Consider the following 20,837-nt stretch of genomic DNA (forward strand, 5'->3'; position numbering starts at 1 on the left):
AACTATTTATTATTATCATCAACTTTATCAAATAAGTGTAACATTTAAAAGTAATTTATGTCAGCCATTTTATTTAGTTGCCTTATTGTGGAAGGTTGGTCAGTGAATTTGTGTTTCCTATCATCATAAGCAGTGTATCTGTTTGGGAGTTTCTTTTGAAAGGTCAGCAATGGAAGTTTTTCTGTTATGGGAGCGAAATGTTGACCAGTTTTGAAAAACGAAACGTGTCCTGATTCAAGCCACATTCTTCATGTCCTTATTATACTCTTACTTTTCAGTACAGGTGAATTAAACTCTTGGCTGCATTTATAATGGTTAACAGGGAGAGAGAGAGAGCAACAGAGAGAGGGGGCTTGTGTCAGCTGCTCCTTCAGAGCTGGTCAAACCGAAAGTAAACAAGGATTTCTCCTCTGATGGAGGTTTTCTACCAGTGTTGGTGAAAATAAGGCTGCTCGTCAGTTCTCTCTTCTCAACTAATGTTTCAGTGGCTGGTGCACACAAATTACGTGACTCGCGAGAGGCAGGACACCATAGTAAGATATCATAGTTTTTACAATTCTTATGGTTATGAAATCGTGACATTATGAAATCACGGTTATTGTAAAACCGATTAATCCCGACATCCTGACTCATCAGTCCCACTCCCCACTGTGGAAAAGGTTTCTTTAGTTCTTTCTACACCAAACAGTAAACCCTTACACTTAATGAAAATGATAATTCACATATCTGTGTCATAGTCGTGAAGTTTTCTTTCCATCACAAATTAAAAACAAAAGATGGAATATTTAATTTCTTCTTTATTACAATGGTTCTGCTTAAACCACACAAAAGCCAATCAAACTACCACCACCAGTGTATGACAGACAGAAATTATCTAAATTATCATATAAAACTTAAAAGTGATTTTTAAGAGGATGGAAAGACAAGTATAGACTGGTTGATGTTCAGGTGATGGTCTTCTTGGGTCTGCCTCTGGATTTTTGGGCTAGTCCAGGTGTGGTCTGGGTCCCCATCTCCACTAACATGGATTTTGGGTCACTCTGTTTTCCACTGTTGGGCACCTTTCTTGTTCTTGGAGTCTTTTTCGGACTCTTCACTCTATTCACTTCTATAAAAAAAAAAATCAAAAAAAAATCAGGGCAATAAATTTACTTGTAATAGTTTTCCTGCGAAAAGACACTAATCAAAAAAATGTACACTTCTTTTTGCACTTTAAATCTTTCAACTTATTAAATATTATTGGACGATAAATTGTCCCAGATTGGAATAAGTCTCGTTAACAAAATGTTAGTATTATTATTGTCATAAATTTGAGACCATTTAATTCCAAATATATATAAGGATATCATAATAGCAACAATAGCATCAAAAGCAACTGTAACTGTATTCCAGCCACATGATTGGTTCGGCACGGTGCTATTCTCATCATTGGCTGTTCATGTTGTCTGTCAAAACATGGATGGAATGAATTCTATCAACATTTTATCAACATTCTATCAACCATGTCTTATATTTCTAGCAAAAGATATATTGCGATAATTATCGCTATTGTTTTAGCACCTAGCCCTACCTCAATGCCTTCACCCCTGTACTTAGAAGGAATGTTAAATGGATAATTCACCCAGAAATGAAAATTCACTCATTATCTACTCACCACAATGCCGATGGAGGGTTGGGTGAAGTGTTTTAGTCCACAAATCACTCTAGGAGTCTCAGGGGTAAACAGTGCTGGAGCAGAATCCAATACAATTGAAGTAATTGGTGACCAAATCAAACGCCTGGGTGCCTCCATATTGCTTGTGTGTCATCCAAGTGTCCACAAGCCCTGACAAAGTTGTAGTACACTGTGTTTTAAGCCTAAATGTCTGCTGATGGTGCGTATAGGGACTGCTGGACGTGCTAATGTCCACTAGCTTAGCCACTTCTGGTGGAAGTGAATATTAATTTCTGGGTAAACTATCCCTTAAATACCAGGTCTGAACAGAGCCTGAGTCTGGTTTTAACTATGTTTAAGGAACTATATTATATAAGTATATTTAGGTGGTGGCTTCAAAATAAGTCCACTGGCCTTCCCCTGCGCTGTATATTATTACTCATTCTTTTTTTCTTTGCAAAATAAACAAACAAGCCAATGACCCTTTTCCCCAGGAGGAGTGCACCAACCTGTGATTTAGGGTCCATGATTGAACATCTTATCTTAGATAGATTGTAGATGCAGTTAAGAAATGTGTGAAGAGAGTGATACAATGGACGAGGTTCCCTGTTAGTCACAGTTGACGTGGTAGGTGCTGCCATGTGCATTTTTTGAACTTTTTAAAGGTTCAGTGGGGCTTGTGGACTCAGACACTTTACTCACCTCTCCATCGGCATAGTGGGGAGTAGATAATGAGTGAATTTCCCTTTTTTCTGTGAACTACTCTTAAGAACTCAACAATAAAGCAGATCCAACCATGTAAACAAAACAACCTGACCCACTAGCTACATATCTTTAGACAAGTTTCTGCAGTGGAAAAGAAATAAGGATTAACAGCAAATAGACAATATGACATCTGATCATACCTTTTTTCTTTGTGACTCTCTTTTTCTTTGGGGAACTTGCATCCACCTCCCTCTCCTCATCTGCTTTTTTTCTCTTGGCTGTTTTCTGGAAGAAGAGGAAAAGAACATGGTGGTGACCATGTGCATACTATATGTCCACATTAAAACCTATAACTTATTTGTTCATGTACTATTTGGTTCTGCACCTGCTCTTCAGAAAATATATTAATATAAAAGCCTTTATTTTCCTCTGTTAAGAGTTAAATGTGTTTAAACTAAGCCCTTTTTCCATTTCCATTAAAACATCAGATCACTTGTTCCACTGCTTTGACCACGACTAACAAACACTCTGGCTTGCATTTATTTTTACATATAAATGTGTGTTTTAACTGTGGGGTCAACAAACGTGAAGGTTTCCTAAAAAGCAACAAAGAGTGTTTCACACACTTACTAAATAATTTCTGTCCTGAAATCAGAGTGATTTAGAGAGAAATGGTGGCTCTTCAGAGAGTCCTGCACTTAACAAAGACAATCAAGTCCTCTATCTGTCCTCTTCCATCCTGAGCCTCTATAAAGTCTGAAGATTCATTGTGTGTAGTTTTTCAATTATTCATTAAAAACTGTTTTGCAGAGTTTTCATTACATAGGATTAATCAGATGGAGGTAAGATATATTTTTAAATAGAATTTTACACTTTTCTACATCCACTCTACTTTTGTCAATGTCTGTTTTTGTTTAAATGTTATTGTTTTAGTTGTTTTCATGCATTTTATAGATATCTGGGGTGGTTTTATTTATATAGTTATATAGTTTACGTGTGTAACATTTTTTACAGGCTGGCCTGTCCCTTTAAGCACGTAGGCCACTGTGTGTGTGTGACGTGGTACTGCCTCACTGACATTGTGGTTACGGTGATGACTGTGGCGTGATGCGGACGTGAAGAGAGTACCTGCGGCGAATGAAGCCCTGTATAGCTAATGCTGAAAGTAGTCAGGCAGTAAGGGTCTAGATAAGCTTGGGTTCCAGCCCAACAGTGTTCACGCCTGTGTCTGTTGCTGCTGCTGCAGAGGGCAAATCAAGTGGATGCATTCCGAACAATAAAGAAACGTCTACTCATCCTTCTTCAGCGGGATGGAAATGACAGCTGGTTATCGGCCAGACAACAAGCCAAACTACCAGTGAACTCCAAACCATACTCCATACTGGCCACTTACTGTAGGAAGACAACACATTGCTTTCAAAGGTGCTGTATAAATCAAGTTTATAATCTAATAATTCCAGATATCTGTCCATCTGTGGAACTCATACCTCATACTTGGCATGTGTATTGTTAAGGGCCCAAAGAAGTCTTGTGTCAAATGTGGTGCGATTTTCACATTCGATATGTTCAATATTAATAAAGAGGCAGCCAGTGCTCTGTAGCAGCAGCAACTAGGAAATCGCACTCGAAATTAAGTTGCCATTCATGCCAACAGTGTGTTCATTGCAAGGGCAACAACAACTAATTCTCAAGTTTGGGGTTCTGTGTACTGAGTCCAGTCTTTACCCTACTACAGCTTAAATACTCGTGGTGCAACGGATCATCTTTGATCCACGATCCGTTCGGATCAATATCTTCGGTTCTGCACACACGTGATCTGCGGATTGATTTATGAAAAAAAAAAAGTTGTGCGCATGTTCAGACCAAACAAAGCTTGGTCATGGCCAGCGGAGGAACGTACAGTAGGAGCTTGAACGCCCCGCTTCACTTAAATCCCCTGTATGGGAGCATTTTGGCTTCCCTGTCAAATATAATAATGAAGGAAAGAGGTTAGTGGACAAAAGCGTGACAGTGTGTGGGCACTGTGGCACAAGAAAGCCATATGACAGTGGAAACACATCAAGCATGGCCACGCATTTGAAGTGACATCACCCCGGTGTTTCACTGACAGGAGTGAAAACGAAGGCTGCTCAACAACCGCATATCACCGCAGCATTTATGCAGCCCCTTGTTGCACAATGAGACCAGACTAAAGCCATCACAAACGCTATCTGACATGAGGCCATATTCGGTTGTGCAAAACGAGGGCTTTAAACACATGCTGAAAGTGCTTGAGTACGTTACGATATCCCGTCGCTCACCCACTTCGCCAACAACAAAAAGTTGTGGTTGAACTATCCCGAGCATCCTCTGTTGCGCTCACGACAGACGGGTGAACGTCTAGGGGAACGGAGAGCTATAGCAGGGGACATTGTGACTGCAAAGAGGTCCACACTCTCCCCAGACAATGTAGACATCCTGGTCTTTTTGAAAAAGAATTTGAAATTATAAGCTCAGGAATGCTTTGCTTTCTTTCTTTTATTCTTCTTTGAAGATGTGGACATAGGCTTTATTTTACTCACTATCCATGTTTCAAGGAAGATGATGTGCCTTCTTATGTTGCACTTTAAGCTGTTTTTTATTAATGGTCATTGGTCCATGTTTAAAGGAAGGAGATATGCCTTTTTATGTTGCACTTTAAATTGATTTGATATATTTTAATTTAATAATTTGTGTGTTAATAAACGAAAAGACAAAACTTATGTTTATTTGTCTTTTTTTTTTTTTGCTGATCCGAAAAATTATCCGATCCGTGACTCTGATCCAAGAAACGATCAAATACTGCAGATCTATTTTTTTTTCAAGAGAGAAAGCTGCAACCAGCCTTACAACAGGTCAAGCAAACAGTCTAATCCAAACAAATGTTTGTAAGGGCACTACACTAGTTGCTATAATTATTATTAATAATCATCACGTGTAGACCATATGGCGAAAATTTAATGTGAATCAAATTAACTAAAACAAGTTCCTTTGTTCCTTTTCGCAGTAGGTTGTGCTATCACAATCACTACATACAGTCTAAAGGCTCTGATGAAGCCTGAGAAATTAGGGTCTGATTGGATAATGCACAGTGGAGTTACAACGACTTCATTTTCACGCTGATCAGTAGGTGGCGCTATGACCCTGAGTTAATATTGACACATGGATCTGTTCTGGTTGGGACTCTGATCATAGGTGAGACTTTTGGTGCCCATTGGACAATGCACAGTGGAGTTATGATAACTTCCTTTTGGCAAAGGATCAACTTTCGCCGCACCTCAATGTTTACATAGTTTAAGGAAAAGTCACAATTCTTACCATGAATGTCTTCTGACTTGTCTGGGCAAATTTGACCTGTGTATGAAAATGAGCCAGGAGCCCTACATCAAAGTATAACGTCGTATATGTCACTTCCTGTCGCCAGCAGGTGGTGCTGTAATGATGAGTCAATATTGACACATGGATCTGATCAGGGCGGGACTGTGATCGTGTGTAAGCTATTTGAGACTGATTGGATAATGCTCAGAGGAGTTATAATAAATCCCACTTTTTTGGTGAATGATCAAAATTCAACACCACAGCCAGTGAGACGTACAATAAATGTCTATTGGATCGAGTATGTCCAAGATGCAGCAACCTCGGGTTTTGATGGCGATTCATCAAAATTTGACGCCACGCTCACAGCGTGTGACGAAAACTCAAAAATTGTACTTTTAATCTACATCTTGTTAAGATGACACTCTTCGAGGAGTTTGTTGAAATACACAACATGTAAAATGGCCAAAATGGCCACTAAATCCAAAATGGACGACTTCATGTTGCTCAAATTGATGGTGGGGTCCTTTCATGATACACGTGTACTGAATTTTGTGAAGATCGGTTGAACCAGACGGAATTGTTGTGGGAACATGTTGAGCCATTTTGCCACAAACATTTTCAATTACTCCAGAATATATACATTTTCACCAGGCCTGACACACCAGCAAGGTTTTGTGTATATAACAGTAAACTGCAGACAGTTGTTTAGAAAATGTTCAGACCCTGCTAAGTTTGTAAAACAGACAGTATTGAGATTTTAAAAACATTCAAGACAAGGGAATCATGTCACTGAAAATTAAATACAGACCACTAGGGCTGTCAAAATTGCTCCAAAATGACGTTCGAATATTTGCTCTAAAAAAACACATAGGTTCGAACCATTCGAATATATGCGCATGCGCAATGTGCATTATGTCAATAAAAGGAGGACAAACTAATATGAGACATAACTACTTGTATAGGTATTTGTATCTCAGTTTTAACATAAAACATACCTACACATTATAAATTAAGTAAATTAACTAACCGTAAAACTTAAACCGTAAAAAAAAGACAGCTCCGTCGCTCGCCCCCGCCTCTCTCTATGCGCAATGCGAATACTGATTTAAATAAACAATTTGTTAATAACGGTTGGTAATAACCATAGACTGTAAAGGTAATAACTGGTCTCTGTGGCTGACGTGAGCTGAAGGTAGTGGGAGTATATGTTGCGAGTTTAGGGGGCACGTCAGCCAGAGCTGTAGTGGGTGTGTATGTGGGTGAAGGAGTGAGTGAGAATGCTGCCTGCTGAACAGAGGGTCGCAGGGAGAAGGATGTGAAGTGCCCGTGTTTCGGCTACAAAAGCCCGCCGAACCGATCCGAAACCAGCCCAAATTTTTATCCACCAACCTGGAAACCCTGGTCGCGTCTCACTTTCAGCAGTGAGTGATGCTGTGCAAGTGCAACTCCTGTGGCCTGTCCCGTCATGCAGTGCGCCCCACTCGCAAAGCAGCCGCTGATGTGTTTTTTTCCACAGTTGAATATTAATTTTCACAATTGAATCTCCGTTTTTTTAAAATATTCAAATATATATTCGAATTTAGAATATTCGTTGACAGCCCTACAGACCACTTTCGTTTAATACGAGCCCGTTAAGGCAGCATCATCCTTCAAGCATCACAATAAAATGAAGCGAGGCAGTCTCAGAGAATTCCCTATACCCCAGTTGTTGCCAATCTCAGTGTACCTGAGCAGGAAGTGATACAGCTCCATTGGCAGGAAGGAACTCCAGCTTGCCATCATCTTTAGACTGGATGCTCTTCAGTCCGGTCAACAGGATGGAGCGCAGCTTCTCGTAGGGTGGTTTGTCTTGGTATCCCAGAGATTTAATCCCCTCCATGAACTTCTCGATTTCATCTGCAGCTCAACAGAACAACACAGTGATGCACAGTCAGTATCAGCTACACCAGACAAGCTCATACAGTTCAGGTATGTCTGTTAGATCTTCTCTGTCTATTTTGGCTGCTGTGGCTTTACAGTTTACAATTAGATAGTGAAGTTCTTTAGAGCATGATATATTATGGAAGACTAAGTAAATAACCCTGACTGACCCTAACCATCTCTCTATTCATGTTCCTCTTCATGTGCCAGAACTCTGTCTTCACTATAATGTTTAGTGCTGGTCGCAGCATCGTCAATTTTTTCAGACTTGACACAAACACAGATGGAGTTGCAACCAACAGTTCAGTTGTGCTTAACAGAGCAGACGGAAGGAGGTGTGATGTTTGTGTTTGTCTCCTCTGCCTGAACCGACACACTGCCTGCAGGTCAAAATGCCAACATTAAAATGGCAACTGTTACCACAGCAAGACAACAAATGTCAAAGTCACCATTTGCAGCCACAGCAAACAGTGTTTACTTGAGCGTGCACTATTGGATTTACCATCTAAATGAGAACCAAGTAGGTCTGAAAGATTATAATTAGATCACGCTGCAGATAAATGAATGTTTTGTTTACTTAAGTATGACTAAAGCCTTTGTGTGTGTGTGCATGTTTGTTGAGTATGGTGAGGTGCTTAGGTCTTAACCTTTTCTGATTAATGGTGCTGCGGGGTGAGTTTTACCCAGTTGTCTGTTGAGTTATCAGCTTGGAAAAGACACACATACAGCTGGGAAAAACATACAGTACTGTACTGCTGGGCCATTCTTTCGATTATTAGTTCTTTTTTACTGGTTCTATTAATGGCAGGTCTACACTCAATCTTGTGCTTGCTTGTGTGTGTTTGTGTGTTTGTCTGTCACCTGGCTTGTCTTGAGCAGAGAAACACTTGTTCATAAACTGTGAGATGTTTTCTTGACACCTGTAAGACAGAAAGTTTGAAACTTGTCATTTTCATTAACTTGAAGGTAAAACTGCTTTTGTGGAGGTGGCTCAGTGAGCACCTCCAGGTCAAACAGGGAGAGTTGATTGGCACCGCTGAGTAGTTGGCCAATGAGCTCTCCCTGGATTAAAAAGTCAGGAGCAGAGCTGACAGCAGGACACAAAGGGAGACAGACACTGAGAGACTGAATCGAGCTGCAATTCTGAGGTGCCAGCTGAAATAGCTGGCAAGTTTAAGTAATAATAATAATTATAACTGGGTTTGTATAGCGCCTTTCAGGGTACCCAAGGCGCTTTACATAGAGAAAATACAGCAATAAAAAAAGTAACAAACAAGAACACAAGCTAATAATAGTAGTGATTGGCTGAGGCTAGAGTCCATAAGTTGTGGTGAACAAGTTTGTTTTCAGGGGTTTTCTGTAGGTGTCCAGAGATGGGGCATTGCGGATGTGTGATGGGAGAGAGTTCCAGAGGGTGGGGGCCGCCACGCTGAATGCTCTGTCGCCAAACATTTGCAGGCTGGTGCGTGGGGTGGAGAGCAGACCCGAGTCTGAGGACTGCAGGTTCTGGGATGGGTAAAAGGGGCAGATGAGGTCAGACAGGTACTGGGGGCCAAGAGCATGGAGGGATTTGTAGGTGAGGAGGAGGATTTTGTAATGGATGTGGGGCTTGACAGGAAGCCAGTGAAGTTGGATGAGGGTGGGGGTGATGTGCTTCCAGGGCTTGGTGCGGCTGAGAACCCTGGCAGCTGAGTTCTGCACACACTGGAGCCTGTCAGGGGCCTTGCTGGGGACCCCGGACAGGAGTCCTAACATATCCTATGTGTGATTTGAGTCTTCCCTTAATTATCTTGAGCAGTGTATGTTGGCATGACGACCTTATAAAGGACAGATGTTGAATCGAGATGTTCAGGTGATGTGGTGTTTTGTTGTCTGTGGTCGTCATTCTGTGTGGCGTTTGCAGAGTATGTATGGTTGCTATGCTTAGTTTCAAATCAGTTCTAGATGTGAGAGGAAGCTGACATTTTTCAACAAAGTTTGCCCTCATGTTGAGTTGAATCTTACCTATTCAAAGGTGGGCTGTTTGCATTAAATGTCTTGATTGTATATTTTCTTTTTTTGTTTTGAGGGAGTTTTTCCTCCACAGTTGCCAAAGCACTTGCTCATTGTGAGAACTGTTGGGTTTCTCTATATTAATACGATTTTAAGTTCTTGCACTTCTATGTAAAGTGCCTTGAGTTAATGTATATTATGATTTGGCGCTATACAAATAAAATGTACAATAGTCCTGCTACTGCAGCACACAACAAAACCACAGTCAGAGAGGGAGTGTGTAGTGAATGTAGGTGCTACTCTCTCACCTAATTTTGGAGTCTCTGACGTAGATGGGGTCCTGCAGCTTGTCCTCCCAGGGCAGCCGACCACACAACCACTGAACCATGCAGTAGCACAGGATCTCCAGGTCGCTCCGCCTACATGCAGCTGGAGCCAACAACCACATCAGCAGTCGCAAACACTATCAGCACCTTCACTTTCGCCCTCACATATGAAAACACTGTGTAAATTTGTGTAAATGTTTAGTGGTCCATGTTCAATGTATCTAACGTATTGACGCGTCGCCCCAGCCCTAGATCTAATATATATATCATGTCTCTATTAAACCTAAGGGTTAGGGGTCAGTTAGGGTAATACAATTGTAGCTTTTAAAAAGGTTAAACATTTTTGGGAAGTTTTCTTCTTTCCAAAAATGAAATAAGAATAATAATCTCATTGCTGTGTGTTAAATAAGAAGCAGGAGTCAGAACATGGTTAGCCTAGCGAACCTATCAAAAAGAGGGAAGCGTGGGGAAACGGCTAATCTATCCACAGAGTATCTTGTTTTTGATTCACACATGAACACAATATAAAAATGACAATGAGTGGTTTAATGGGAGGTATGGGTAGGGAGTGACTTTAGCTCTGTACTGTTCACATATTATATAAGAATGATCTTCACAGAGGGGGAAACCCTGAAAGAAGGTGAATATTTCCAAAAAAGATGAATGCTTTTTTTTTTTTTATAAAACTTCTTATACTTTGTGAAGATATACCTGACATAAAATACTACAAGATTCAGCTTCTAGGTAGAGGTAAGAATGTTTACCCTATGTGACCTTCCCACAATCAAAGATCTGGCTACCTGCCTATATGTAATCAGTAAATGGGCACATAAAACTACTACTAAACTTAATACCCACATGCTCCTTTATGGGCGTCGATGCTCGTGAACTCAATGGTACCATCATGACATCTCTTGGGGTCTTCCTTGTACTCTTTGGGGACACCATCAGGAGAGTACCTGTATGCCAGCCCATAATCTACCAAGTAAACCTACAGTTCACAAAAACAGAAAGTCAGGCATGCATACAGGCATGCACAAACCAACAGCAACATCACATTTAACACTAATACATTCATACAAATACATCTGGAATGATTCCAGGAATCACACTAGTCTCATCTGTAGTCAGAGATAGACAGGATGTTTACCTTCTCTTAGCACAAAGCCTGAAAGCAGGAGCAGCAGATGACTCCAGCCTTTTAGAAGATAATTTCAACTCCACCTACATAACCTTCATTATTATTTAGTCTGCATTATGCTGATACACTACACTTGGTTACTGACTTTAATAAAGAATCTTACTGTAATAAAATCAAACATTCCAGTAAAGCTTCAGAAATATCATAAATTCAAACATAGCCAATATTTAAATCCAGAGGGACCACTTTTAAAAATGTATAAATGGCTCCTTAATAATACCACCAATTATATGTTAATAATCTTCAAATTAAATAGCCTATATACCCCTGCCCCCACCTTGTTTGCTAGGATCCCCCTCCACAAATGGATATAATGATCTTAGAACACAATCCCCTCCCAGGCTTTATGGAACAGCACTGGGGTCAGAGGAGTGCCTTAGTTTAAAAACATAAAAAAAATACAGAGGAACATTTCCCCTAAATGGAAACCTAAATGTGATTTCAATCATTGTGCTTAGACTTCTACTGACCTGGTTGGGATCAGTGTGGCTTAACATGAGGTTTGATGCTTTAATGTCAGCGTGTACATATTCATGGTCATGGATATATTCCAAAATATCCAGCTAAACAAGAAAAAGAAAGAAAACAATATTATATCAAATGTTAGTGCAAAATACGCATTTGGTGTATGTTATTTTGATTTCCAGTGTCTACAAACAAGGTATTAACATTTGTTCTGTATATGGACACATCTATAAGAAAAGAGGCATGTTACACAAAGAACGCATCACAAACAAAATGTAATTGGATCTGCTCGACCATGAATGGATATGTCTTGCTCACACTGTGACAGGATCTCAGCCAAGTGCGAATGACATCTGTATAGTTTGGACATATTTTAGGAAATTTGAGGGTCTGCACTTTCTCTTTCTCCTGCTTTTTCAAGATGCCCATGAACAAGCTACAAAGCTACAGTCTCTGCAAAACACAGTTATGTGTTAGTCTATGAGAGGGCTGAGCAATTAACCGAAAATGTATCAAAACGACATTTATAACCTCTAACAGACTTAATTTTGCTCATGTTGGTTAATTCGGTTATTACTTTCCCCCATGCATTCATGAACTGTGCCGCATGTCCTCTCTCCTCACAGTTCTGCACAGTGCAGTTCTCAAGCAAAGTGAAACCATCTGATCATGATATAACCAACCAGACAAAGACCAAGCTGCAGAACCAGTTTTCTGGGGAACCTCTTTCCACATTCTTCAAACTTCTTCTGCAGATCTGTGCCAAGCCTGTCAATAACCATGAACCTGTACCTGGAAAGCAAAAAGAGGATGTGTTTAATATTTGGGAAGCGTCAGATGAGCTCAGTCACTTATTGTGTGAATGCAGTAAAGAAGCAGTAGAAACAACACTGTGCTGCTATCTGTTGTGATGATTAACGCATTTGTTTCTCATGCTTAATAAAAAAATATATATTTCTAATTTTACCAGGAAAATCTTACCTTTTCCCTCCTCTCTCATGCAGACCTGAGCCCCAGTACCTGGGAACTCCCAGATTTTTCAGCTTGTGACATTTCATCCAATTTTGGACTGCAGGACAAGAGAACATACTGAATCTCTCCATCAAGTCGGTGTGGTTACTGAAATATCCTGTGTACAAGGTGTTAACTGGTGCTGGTGTAAGTGGGTGATGGCTGTGATGCTCATAGTAATAAGAGTAGAATTCTGTGGGGGGAGCCGGGCAGCGAGGCTGCAAGCTAATCTGCTGCTGGGACAAATATTTACCAACAACATGAGATTCCAGCATGAATAAAATATGAGCCTTTGGTTCCTTAGTAATATAACAGTTAATTGTCAGGGGAGATTGACATTTGGATTGTTATTATATAAAATGCAAAGCTGTGGCCTGGGGGCCAACAGCGCTTCCACCAAATGCTTCCATTCCTCTGTAGGGCCCCCCATGCCTCTGCTACAAGACTGTCTTTTTTAATTAAGAAAGTTAGCTTTCTTTTATTTGTTTGTCCTGGTGGTGAGAGACTGTTGTGCTATGATTACAAGACTAACTTTGGTTTGGTGGCATACTTTCTATTCTGACTACACCTTGGTTAAGAAGATGATGACAAATAACAATCGTTAACTCTGGTGTTTTATATTTAAAAAGTTAGTTGCACTTACATGTAGCACTTTGTAGTTTGGCTTTTTTTAAGCTAGTTGTACTAACATGATTTTTGTTGTTCTGGGTTTGTGTCCTCATGGTTGATGCGCTTATTTTAAGTCACTTTGGATAAAAATGTCAGCTAAATGAAATGTAATGTAATGTGATGGTATACTTCAGCAGGGGCCTGTGTGTGTTCCAGTATTTATATATTTGTGAGGACCATTTTAAATATAGAACCTAGAGAGTGAGGACATTTTTGGAAAGTGAGGACATTTGGGCCAGTCCTCACTTTTTCAATGGGATGTTTGACAGTTAAGACTTTGTTTAAGTGTTAGAATTTTGTTTAGGTAAGGGTTAGGGTTGGGAATTTAGTTTGGATGGTTAAGGTTAGGGTCAGGGGCTAGGGAATGCATTATGCCAATGAGTGTCCTCAATAAGATAGAAGTACAAAGATGTGTGTGTGTGTGTTCGAGTATAAAGACTTATAATATCGCTTACTCAGCTCAGGCTTAGCAGCTCGCATGTAAAACTTGAGCTCAGAGAACAGAGGTCCATTTTCACTGGGCTCCTGTGGATGAAACACAAAGTACATTTATGTCTACATTTTTATTTTTTATTACCAATAACTGGCACTTACATAGACAAACAAATCTATCATCTGATGTCTTCTGGTAAAAGCTGCACATGGACACACGGTAAAGACTAAATACAACATTACACGGGGTGCATATGTGAAAGCATGTGGGAACAGTAATATATATAATAATATCGTAAACTTTTGGAACATAGTTAAAATAACCTGACTGTATGTCTGTTTTTGAGCTCATCAAGCAAATGAAATACTAACAAACCAACAAATCATCACATTGCTGTAAATATCATTTAACATCCCACATTATTTAAAGGACACATTTCCTAACAAAGAAGTACACGCAGTAACGATAATATATGAAAAATAATGTGTCTGGTATAGAGTTACAGCCCTGTCAGGTTAGGTTGACGCAGAAAGCACAGACAGTAGCAGCAGACAGTAGCACACATGTTAATGTTTTGGCTACTGCTGCCATGGCAGCAGAACATCAGGAGTGGGAGCTATATAAAAGAGAAAATGATGACAGGAAATGTTAACGAAAAACTTGAGCAACAGCGTTATAGAAGAAAACAACCCAACGGACACAGCCCAAGGCTCTAAAGACGGGAACGTTGTTGAAAAGAAGGGTCAGGGGAATTTGCGCAAAGATATTTTGGCTATTTGAAGGCCGACAAAAAGCAGAGTAGCTTGCACTGTACATAGTGTCAAAAGCATGTTCCCACAAAGACAGTTAATACCACTAATCTTTTTTACCATCTGATTTATATCAGATATCAACTGATATGAAAAAAAATATCGTGATAAGACTTTTTTCCATATTGCCCAGCCCTACAATATGTCTTGCAATAAATAAACAAATGCTTAGGTATACGGTGTTAAATTCTATGTGCTTTGGTTTAACTGCTTACATAAACCCAATACAGTAAGTGGTCTATGCAGACACTGAAAACAAAAATGAAAAGCATTATTTCCACTCCAACAACATGGTTTTATTGAAATTCTTCCACTTGACTATGGACCTCTACAACCCAGGGGAGAAGGCGCAGAGCCTGACCACAGCAAAAACAAGTTCAGGACCAACACCCAGGGAGCCATGCGCCCCAAATTATCACTTTAAGTCCACTTAAAGTACATATATTTTTGGACCATGAAAAGTTATTTTTTTTACAGTTTTTAGCAGCTCTGTCAGTAATTTACTGCTCCTCTCATCTGCTGCATACTGCTCCAATTGCATCAAGCCAAACCAAGAACTGCCATAACTTCAAAGTCCTTCTTTTCTGAATTACTATCTCACGTTCACATTCTATTTCTATGTGGTGCCTACAGCAAAATTCCCCACCTGTATCCGTGCTGTGTGGAAAAACACAAAGCATTGTCCAAATAACGCACAATTGCTACAAAAGTTAACATAAAACAACAAATATTTTTCTCTTGTCACAATATAGAGTTCCCTATAAATTATCTCGAGCCAATGATGTGGAAGAACATCGTGGAATAGCAAAGGAACAAAGGGACAGACAAGGCAGGGAAGCTTAATTGTATACTTTGATTAAATGTTACAATTAATTATATTAAAAAAACCACTGACTTAAAAAAAATAAAACTAGGAGGCTAGCAATTGAATGTGATTTCTCTTCCAGCTCCTTGCCTGTTTGCTGGATTCACACACACATTTCACTCTGATGAGTTTTGATCTTTACAAAGGATGTTCAACAACATTAAACACTCCTGTCAGAGTATGACTCACTTTGGTTACAGGACATATTTCATCTACAATCTGACCACTTTTGGGGCCCATGCTTTTTTCCCCCAAACATTTCAAAACTGATTTGCAAACATCAAAATAAAACAAAACTACTGTAAACAACAGTGAAAACCAAGAGTCACTTAAGGAAATGATTTGTAGGAAGCGCACATGTGACGTGTATGAAAGAAAAAACTTTTTAGCAACTCAATATCAGTTCATGCTTTTAGGATGTTTAGAGTCTTACCACTTTGATGACATAGCGAGCATCTGCACCAACAGATTTTGCAGAATTTTCATCAGCTTAAGAAAAAGAAAATAATGTCAGCATTAAATAGTACTTACACATGTCAGACTCTGCAAGTTCGATCTTGTGCAGAACAATGAAACACAATGACCATCCGTACATCAACTATAAGTATTTTTCTTCTTTGTTACTTTTACTGACAAAATTACATTACATTTCATTTAGCTGACACTTTTATCCAAAGCTATATAATTTTTTCAATTAAACAAAACTGCCAGGAACCTATAATAGGTGGTAGAGGATAGTTAAATATGATCAGTGATCGTGTCCCGAGTTCAGGCATTATGTTTGCCTGAGAAAAATGAATGATAAAAATGTAGTCACATCATCTGCGAATGTCTTTTAGAAAGTATTGTTCAACTTTAGAACTTGATCATCAGTGTCCCATTTATTCTTACCCAGATATAAGAGACCAAATCCCCCCTGACCGATTGGACTCCCCAGTTTCCAGGCCTTCTTCCCGGTGTCAGTCAACACTTCTCCTGGTGGGAACTCCTCTGCCAGTTTCCTCTTAGCCGGAGCTCTTCCTTTCCCTGCAGCCTTGGCTTTGGGTGGCATCTGAAACGCACCATCATCGTGTTGGATGCTTTCATTACGAACGGGGTTAGCTAACCACATCCAGAGGTTTCCCGTTAACACTCAGTGACGTAAAGTACAGCTTACGAATTCAATAATAGCTTTAATACATTCCAATGACCACTGCGTTTACTGAAGCGGTGTCCGCCTGCAGTCGTTTCAACAAAAACGCGTTTGCGGTAAGGGTAGCTCTGGAAAGGCTAACGCTACGTTAGCTAGGTAGTGAAACAAGTGACGTTAGCTTCAGAGCTAACTCTGCTGTCTCGATAGTATCGATACGTGACGTTAGCTGCCCAGTGACGACGTTTCATAACAAACGCTTCTGAATCTGCGCGACACTGTGGATGCAGGCGATGGTTACACGTTTCACAAAATGACAAGACGAACACACAAACCTTCACTTTGTTGTTTATCGCTGACTGCAGACTGAACTGCACCAGCACCAAACTTCCCGCAAAACTACCGGTCAGGAAATGGCGTCACGAGACTTTGCTATTCCATTGGTCGATTACGCTGCGTAATTACGGAAGCGATTCTCCACGTAAATGCACTCAAACCTCAACCGGTGGTGACGGGAAAAGTTTGTGACTAGTGAGCAAAGAATGAGCCTTTTATTTCCATTTACGGATTATATAAATGCAAGTGACATAAAAGTGATTTAAATGTTTGTTTTATAGCTATAGTAGGCCTATATATACACATAATACATTTGTACATTTTTAAGGAGAAACTGAGCTGCTTGTCAGTTGCTGTCACATAACAAATATTAACATCACATCAAGTGGGGACTTTCACAACCAGGGCCAGATTAACACATTAGGGGGATGAGGGACAAAAAATAGCACAGGCCCCCCATTTTTCCACCCAGCTCTTAAATTCTTTTGTATATGTAATAATGAGCAATTAGTTTGTGGAACACTTAAAAGTATTGTAAGTTGTCTCTGATACACTTTTTATATTTATTGAAATCATCTTCACATCCTGATGTCCAGCCATCAATAAATAAAGGTGTTTGAAAAAAAAGATGGTGTCTGTGGTCCTCCTAAGAATGTGATAAACATCGCCAAACATTTAACGGGTCTGAATGATGGTGTCCTGTCTTTCACTAACTGACCTTCTATGCTTGCACATGACCAGAGTCCTCACAGCTAGCGAGTCACCGAAAAGTTGGCTTCTATCAGTTGTCAGGTAGTGCATGCTCAGGTGTTTTGGGGGTATAGCTTTGATAAGAGAGCCAATGGGAGTGGGTGGGAGTGGTTATAATTATGGAGCAGTGGAACATAATCGAGACACAATCATCGAACAGAGATCACATAGGTATGATTTAAAATCACAATTTTAATACAATTAATCGTGCAGCCCTAATAGCTATATTCCCCTATGGATGGAATGGAATGAATTTGGTGAACTATCCTTGACATCAGGTCAAAATTACACCAAAGTTTTGGTTTATGACCAAACATGTACATCAGCCTCAGCTGTACTTTGTGTTTAATGCTAATCAGCAAATATTAGCATGCTACTACACTAAACTAAGATGTCAACATGGTCAAAAATCTACATGTTGTCACAGTCAGCATGTTGCGCCGCCAAGATTAGCAATTAGTTGAGAGGACTGCCTTGTCTACGTATGCAGTGGCATGGCTGTACATTTTCACGTTTCTTTTCCTTGAGGATTGAACTCAGTGTCCATGTCAATCACAACAATTATAAGAAGTTCAGCAAAGACAAAGTAAATTCACACAGATATTGAAAACACATTGCATTTTGTTATTATCTCACAAAATATCTAAATGTGACAAACTTCATGAAAAAATGCCATTGAACATTTTAAGTGTGCAATGTCTTTGTTTCCTTTATTCTGTGTTGACTTGTTAATGCTTTATGAGCTTTCGATAATTGTAGCCTCCAGTTCTTTTCTTTCTTTTCTTTAATGATAAAACAGGAGGAAATGAGGAAATAATCGGAAACACTTCATGCTGCTTTAGTTAAGTCTGTGACCTCAGTACTCCTTTCATTACTCTGTAATTGTAACATTTTGCATTCCCAATGCAAAGATTTGTTTTATGTTGCAGGCAGTAGGTAGCTTTGCCAAAGGACTTTTGGAGATCTCCCTCATTTTTACAGTCTGCCTCCCAGAATGAAAAACATATTTAATATAGTTAAAGAAATGGATACTTTTCATTACACAGACATTCTCGTGTGTTGCGGCTGTTGAGCTCTGTTATGACAGCAACATTCATACAATCACCTCCTCTTTACCAATTTGTTGACAAAGTTGTTGACAAGCACAATGTTCGTTTTTGTTGCTGCAATGCTTAATATCACCTGAATTATTGAGCTTTGTTATGTTAGTTGCTCAACAAAAAATAGCTGACATAATTAGAGAAGCCAAGACAGGAGTAATATGATCTCTCCTTTTAATTCCTGTCAGCACTGCAGCATTTTGGACCAACTGCAGGCTTTTCACAGACTTACTTAATGATGAACTAATCATTTACAAAACATTAATAACGTAAGTCATTTTAAACACTTTTAATAAAACATGAAATGATCATGAACACATTTTCAGTAAATAATTAATAAGTAATGGTTTAATGTATTGTGAATCACTCTGCATTCAGCAATTATTAGCCTATTAAAAGCACAAAAAACCCATTATGATCATGCAATTTTTAAATGAGTTGACTTTTTTTTTGAAAGTGAATAAACATTTAAAAATGATTTAGAGTCAGGGGATGAAGGGAGGTCAGTGTATACATTCACTCGATACAGAGACTTGAGCTCTGTGTGGATTGTTGGGGATCGGGTAATGTGAACCTCTGAACCAGTTATGACCTGCAGGTGAAGCTCCTGTAAGTGTATAGAAAAGGCTCCATGTGTCAGAGAAGATAGCTCTCTATACATTCCCCAAGCCTGCAGAAGCAGCCAGCACACAGAAGCACTGCAAAACAAACAAGTGGTCCTCACCTGTTACAAATGATATGTAAACATATGGTTAAATCATTTACAAACCTTTCTGCAAGCCCCAATTTAAAGTGTAAACTATGCATCATTTGTAAATGTGTTACATATTATTTGTAGATCTCCCTTAACCCTTCAAGAATTATGTATAAGTGTATACAAGTCATTTAAAAACCTTTCTGCATTCCCTAATCTAAAGTGAAAACTATTGATCATGTACACATGCATTTCCACAGCTAGTTACGTGTTACAAACAAACTGCATGTTGTAGTTTGAAACACTTTATGTCATGGTTATGCACACACATGCAGTATTTCCTGTTATCTGTCACTTCCCTGTTTTACTTTGACACTCACGCTTGTCTCTGGTCCTTTAGGTAACTTCACTCCTGCCCTTGTGTTACCTTTCCTTTCCTAATATGTTACACCTGCATCTAGTTAACCCTGTTTCAGTTAGTATATATGGTTTGCCTCTTCTCCTATCCGGTGCCAGTTCGTCTCGTCTTGTGCTTTAAGTTCCAGCCTTATATCCATGTCTAGTCTTGTCTTACGCCTTTAATGTCTTAGATGCACTAATCGCGATAGCTGCAGTCAGTTTAAACCAAAAACATGGTCTAAATGGTGCCATTTCAAGTCAAATTTGAATGTTGGGGCTTACAGACACTTGGATGACACAACAGGTGCAGTATGGAGGCATTTTATGTTATTTTTTTACATTTGAAGAAGTGGTCACCATTTTCCTTCAATTGTTTTGGATTTGGCTGCAACACTGTTCATCCCTGAAACTCCAAAAGTGTCTTGTGGACACTTCATCCATCCCTCCAGGAGTGGGGAGTTAGTTACAGCACAGCGCTACTTGTCAACGTTACATCTGTATCTCCCATGCATGTGAATATATAATTATATAAAATGTCATTTTGCTGACGCTTTTATCTAAAGCGACTTACAATAAGTACATTCAACCATGAGGGTACAAACCCAGAACAACAACAATCAAGTAAGTACAATTTGGTTCAAAAAAGCAAATATGCCAAGCAAAACCTAGATACCGGATAACATCTGTCGGTTTGTTGGTTGAGTTCACTAAGCATTCTGTAACGGTCTGTCACAAATTTCAGGTGATTGAAATAACATTTTTGATTTAGCCTTTGATTATGTTCTGGCCCGTCATCTACTGGCTTAGAGAAAAATATGCCTGCGGTCAAACTTATAAAACTGACCCCAAATGTAGACAGTACATATAGTTCATAGAAACTGGGTACATCTCTAGTCGATCCCTCAAATGAACGTTATTAAACTTTCACTTTCAGGAGGTCTCAAAATATAAAAAAATGCTGTCATGTTTTTTGCAATGGTGTTTGATGAGTGAAGTGAAGGAGTGCAAAAAACCAAGTAGAGCTGAGAGAGCTGGGGAATTGG

General features: G+C 39.4%; 1 protein-coding gene across 1 annotated transcript; it reads right to left on the reverse strand.

Moving 5' to 3' along the window:
- Window positions 1-779: 779 nt before the first annotated feature.
- Window positions 780-16,990, reverse strand: vrk1 (VRK serine/threonine kinase 1). The gene is made up of 13 exons (XM_069536023.1): window positions 16,851-16,990; window positions 16,278-16,437; window positions 15,820-15,875; window positions 13,735-13,804; window positions 12,581-12,668; window positions 12,283-12,391; window positions 11,605-11,697; window positions 10,792-10,924; window positions 9,916-10,036; window positions 8,477-8,535; window positions 7,422-7,591; window positions 2,560-2,644; window positions 780-1,108 (listed from the first exon to the last, which is right to left on the reverse strand). Exons 2-13 carry the CDS (start codon window positions 16,435-16,437, stop codon window positions 945-947), a joined length of 1,308 nt encoding a protein of 435 aa, XP_069392124.1. The 5' UTR covers window positions 16,851-16,990; the 3' UTR covers window positions 780-944.
- Between the last annotated feature and the right edge of the window lie 3,847 nt (window positions 16,991-20,837).

Source organism: Paralichthys olivaceus, chromosome 12 (assembly GCF_024713975.1).
Source record: "Paralichthys olivaceus isolate ysfri-2021 chromosome 12, ASM2471397v2, whole genome shotgun sequence".
NCBI classification, from domain to species: Eukaryota; Metazoa; Chordata; class Actinopteri; order Pleuronectiformes; family Paralichthyidae; genus Paralichthys; species Paralichthys olivaceus.

Excerpts from the sequence above, each read along its gene's own strand:
- vrk1 (XM_069536023.1), bottom strand. The coding sequence starts at position 16,437 with ATGCCACCCAAAGCCAAGGCTGCAGGGAAAGGAAGAGCTCCGGCTAAG. Across the intron at positions 12,669-13,734 it reads AGCTGCTAAGCCTGAGCTGA|TCCAAAATTGGATGAAATGT; the intron begins GTAAGCGATATT and ends CTTGTCCTGCAG. Across the intron at positions 12,392-12,580 it reads CATGAGAGAGGAGGGAAAAG|GTACAGGTTCATGGTTATTG; the intron begins GTAAGATTTTCC and ends TTTGCTTTCCAG.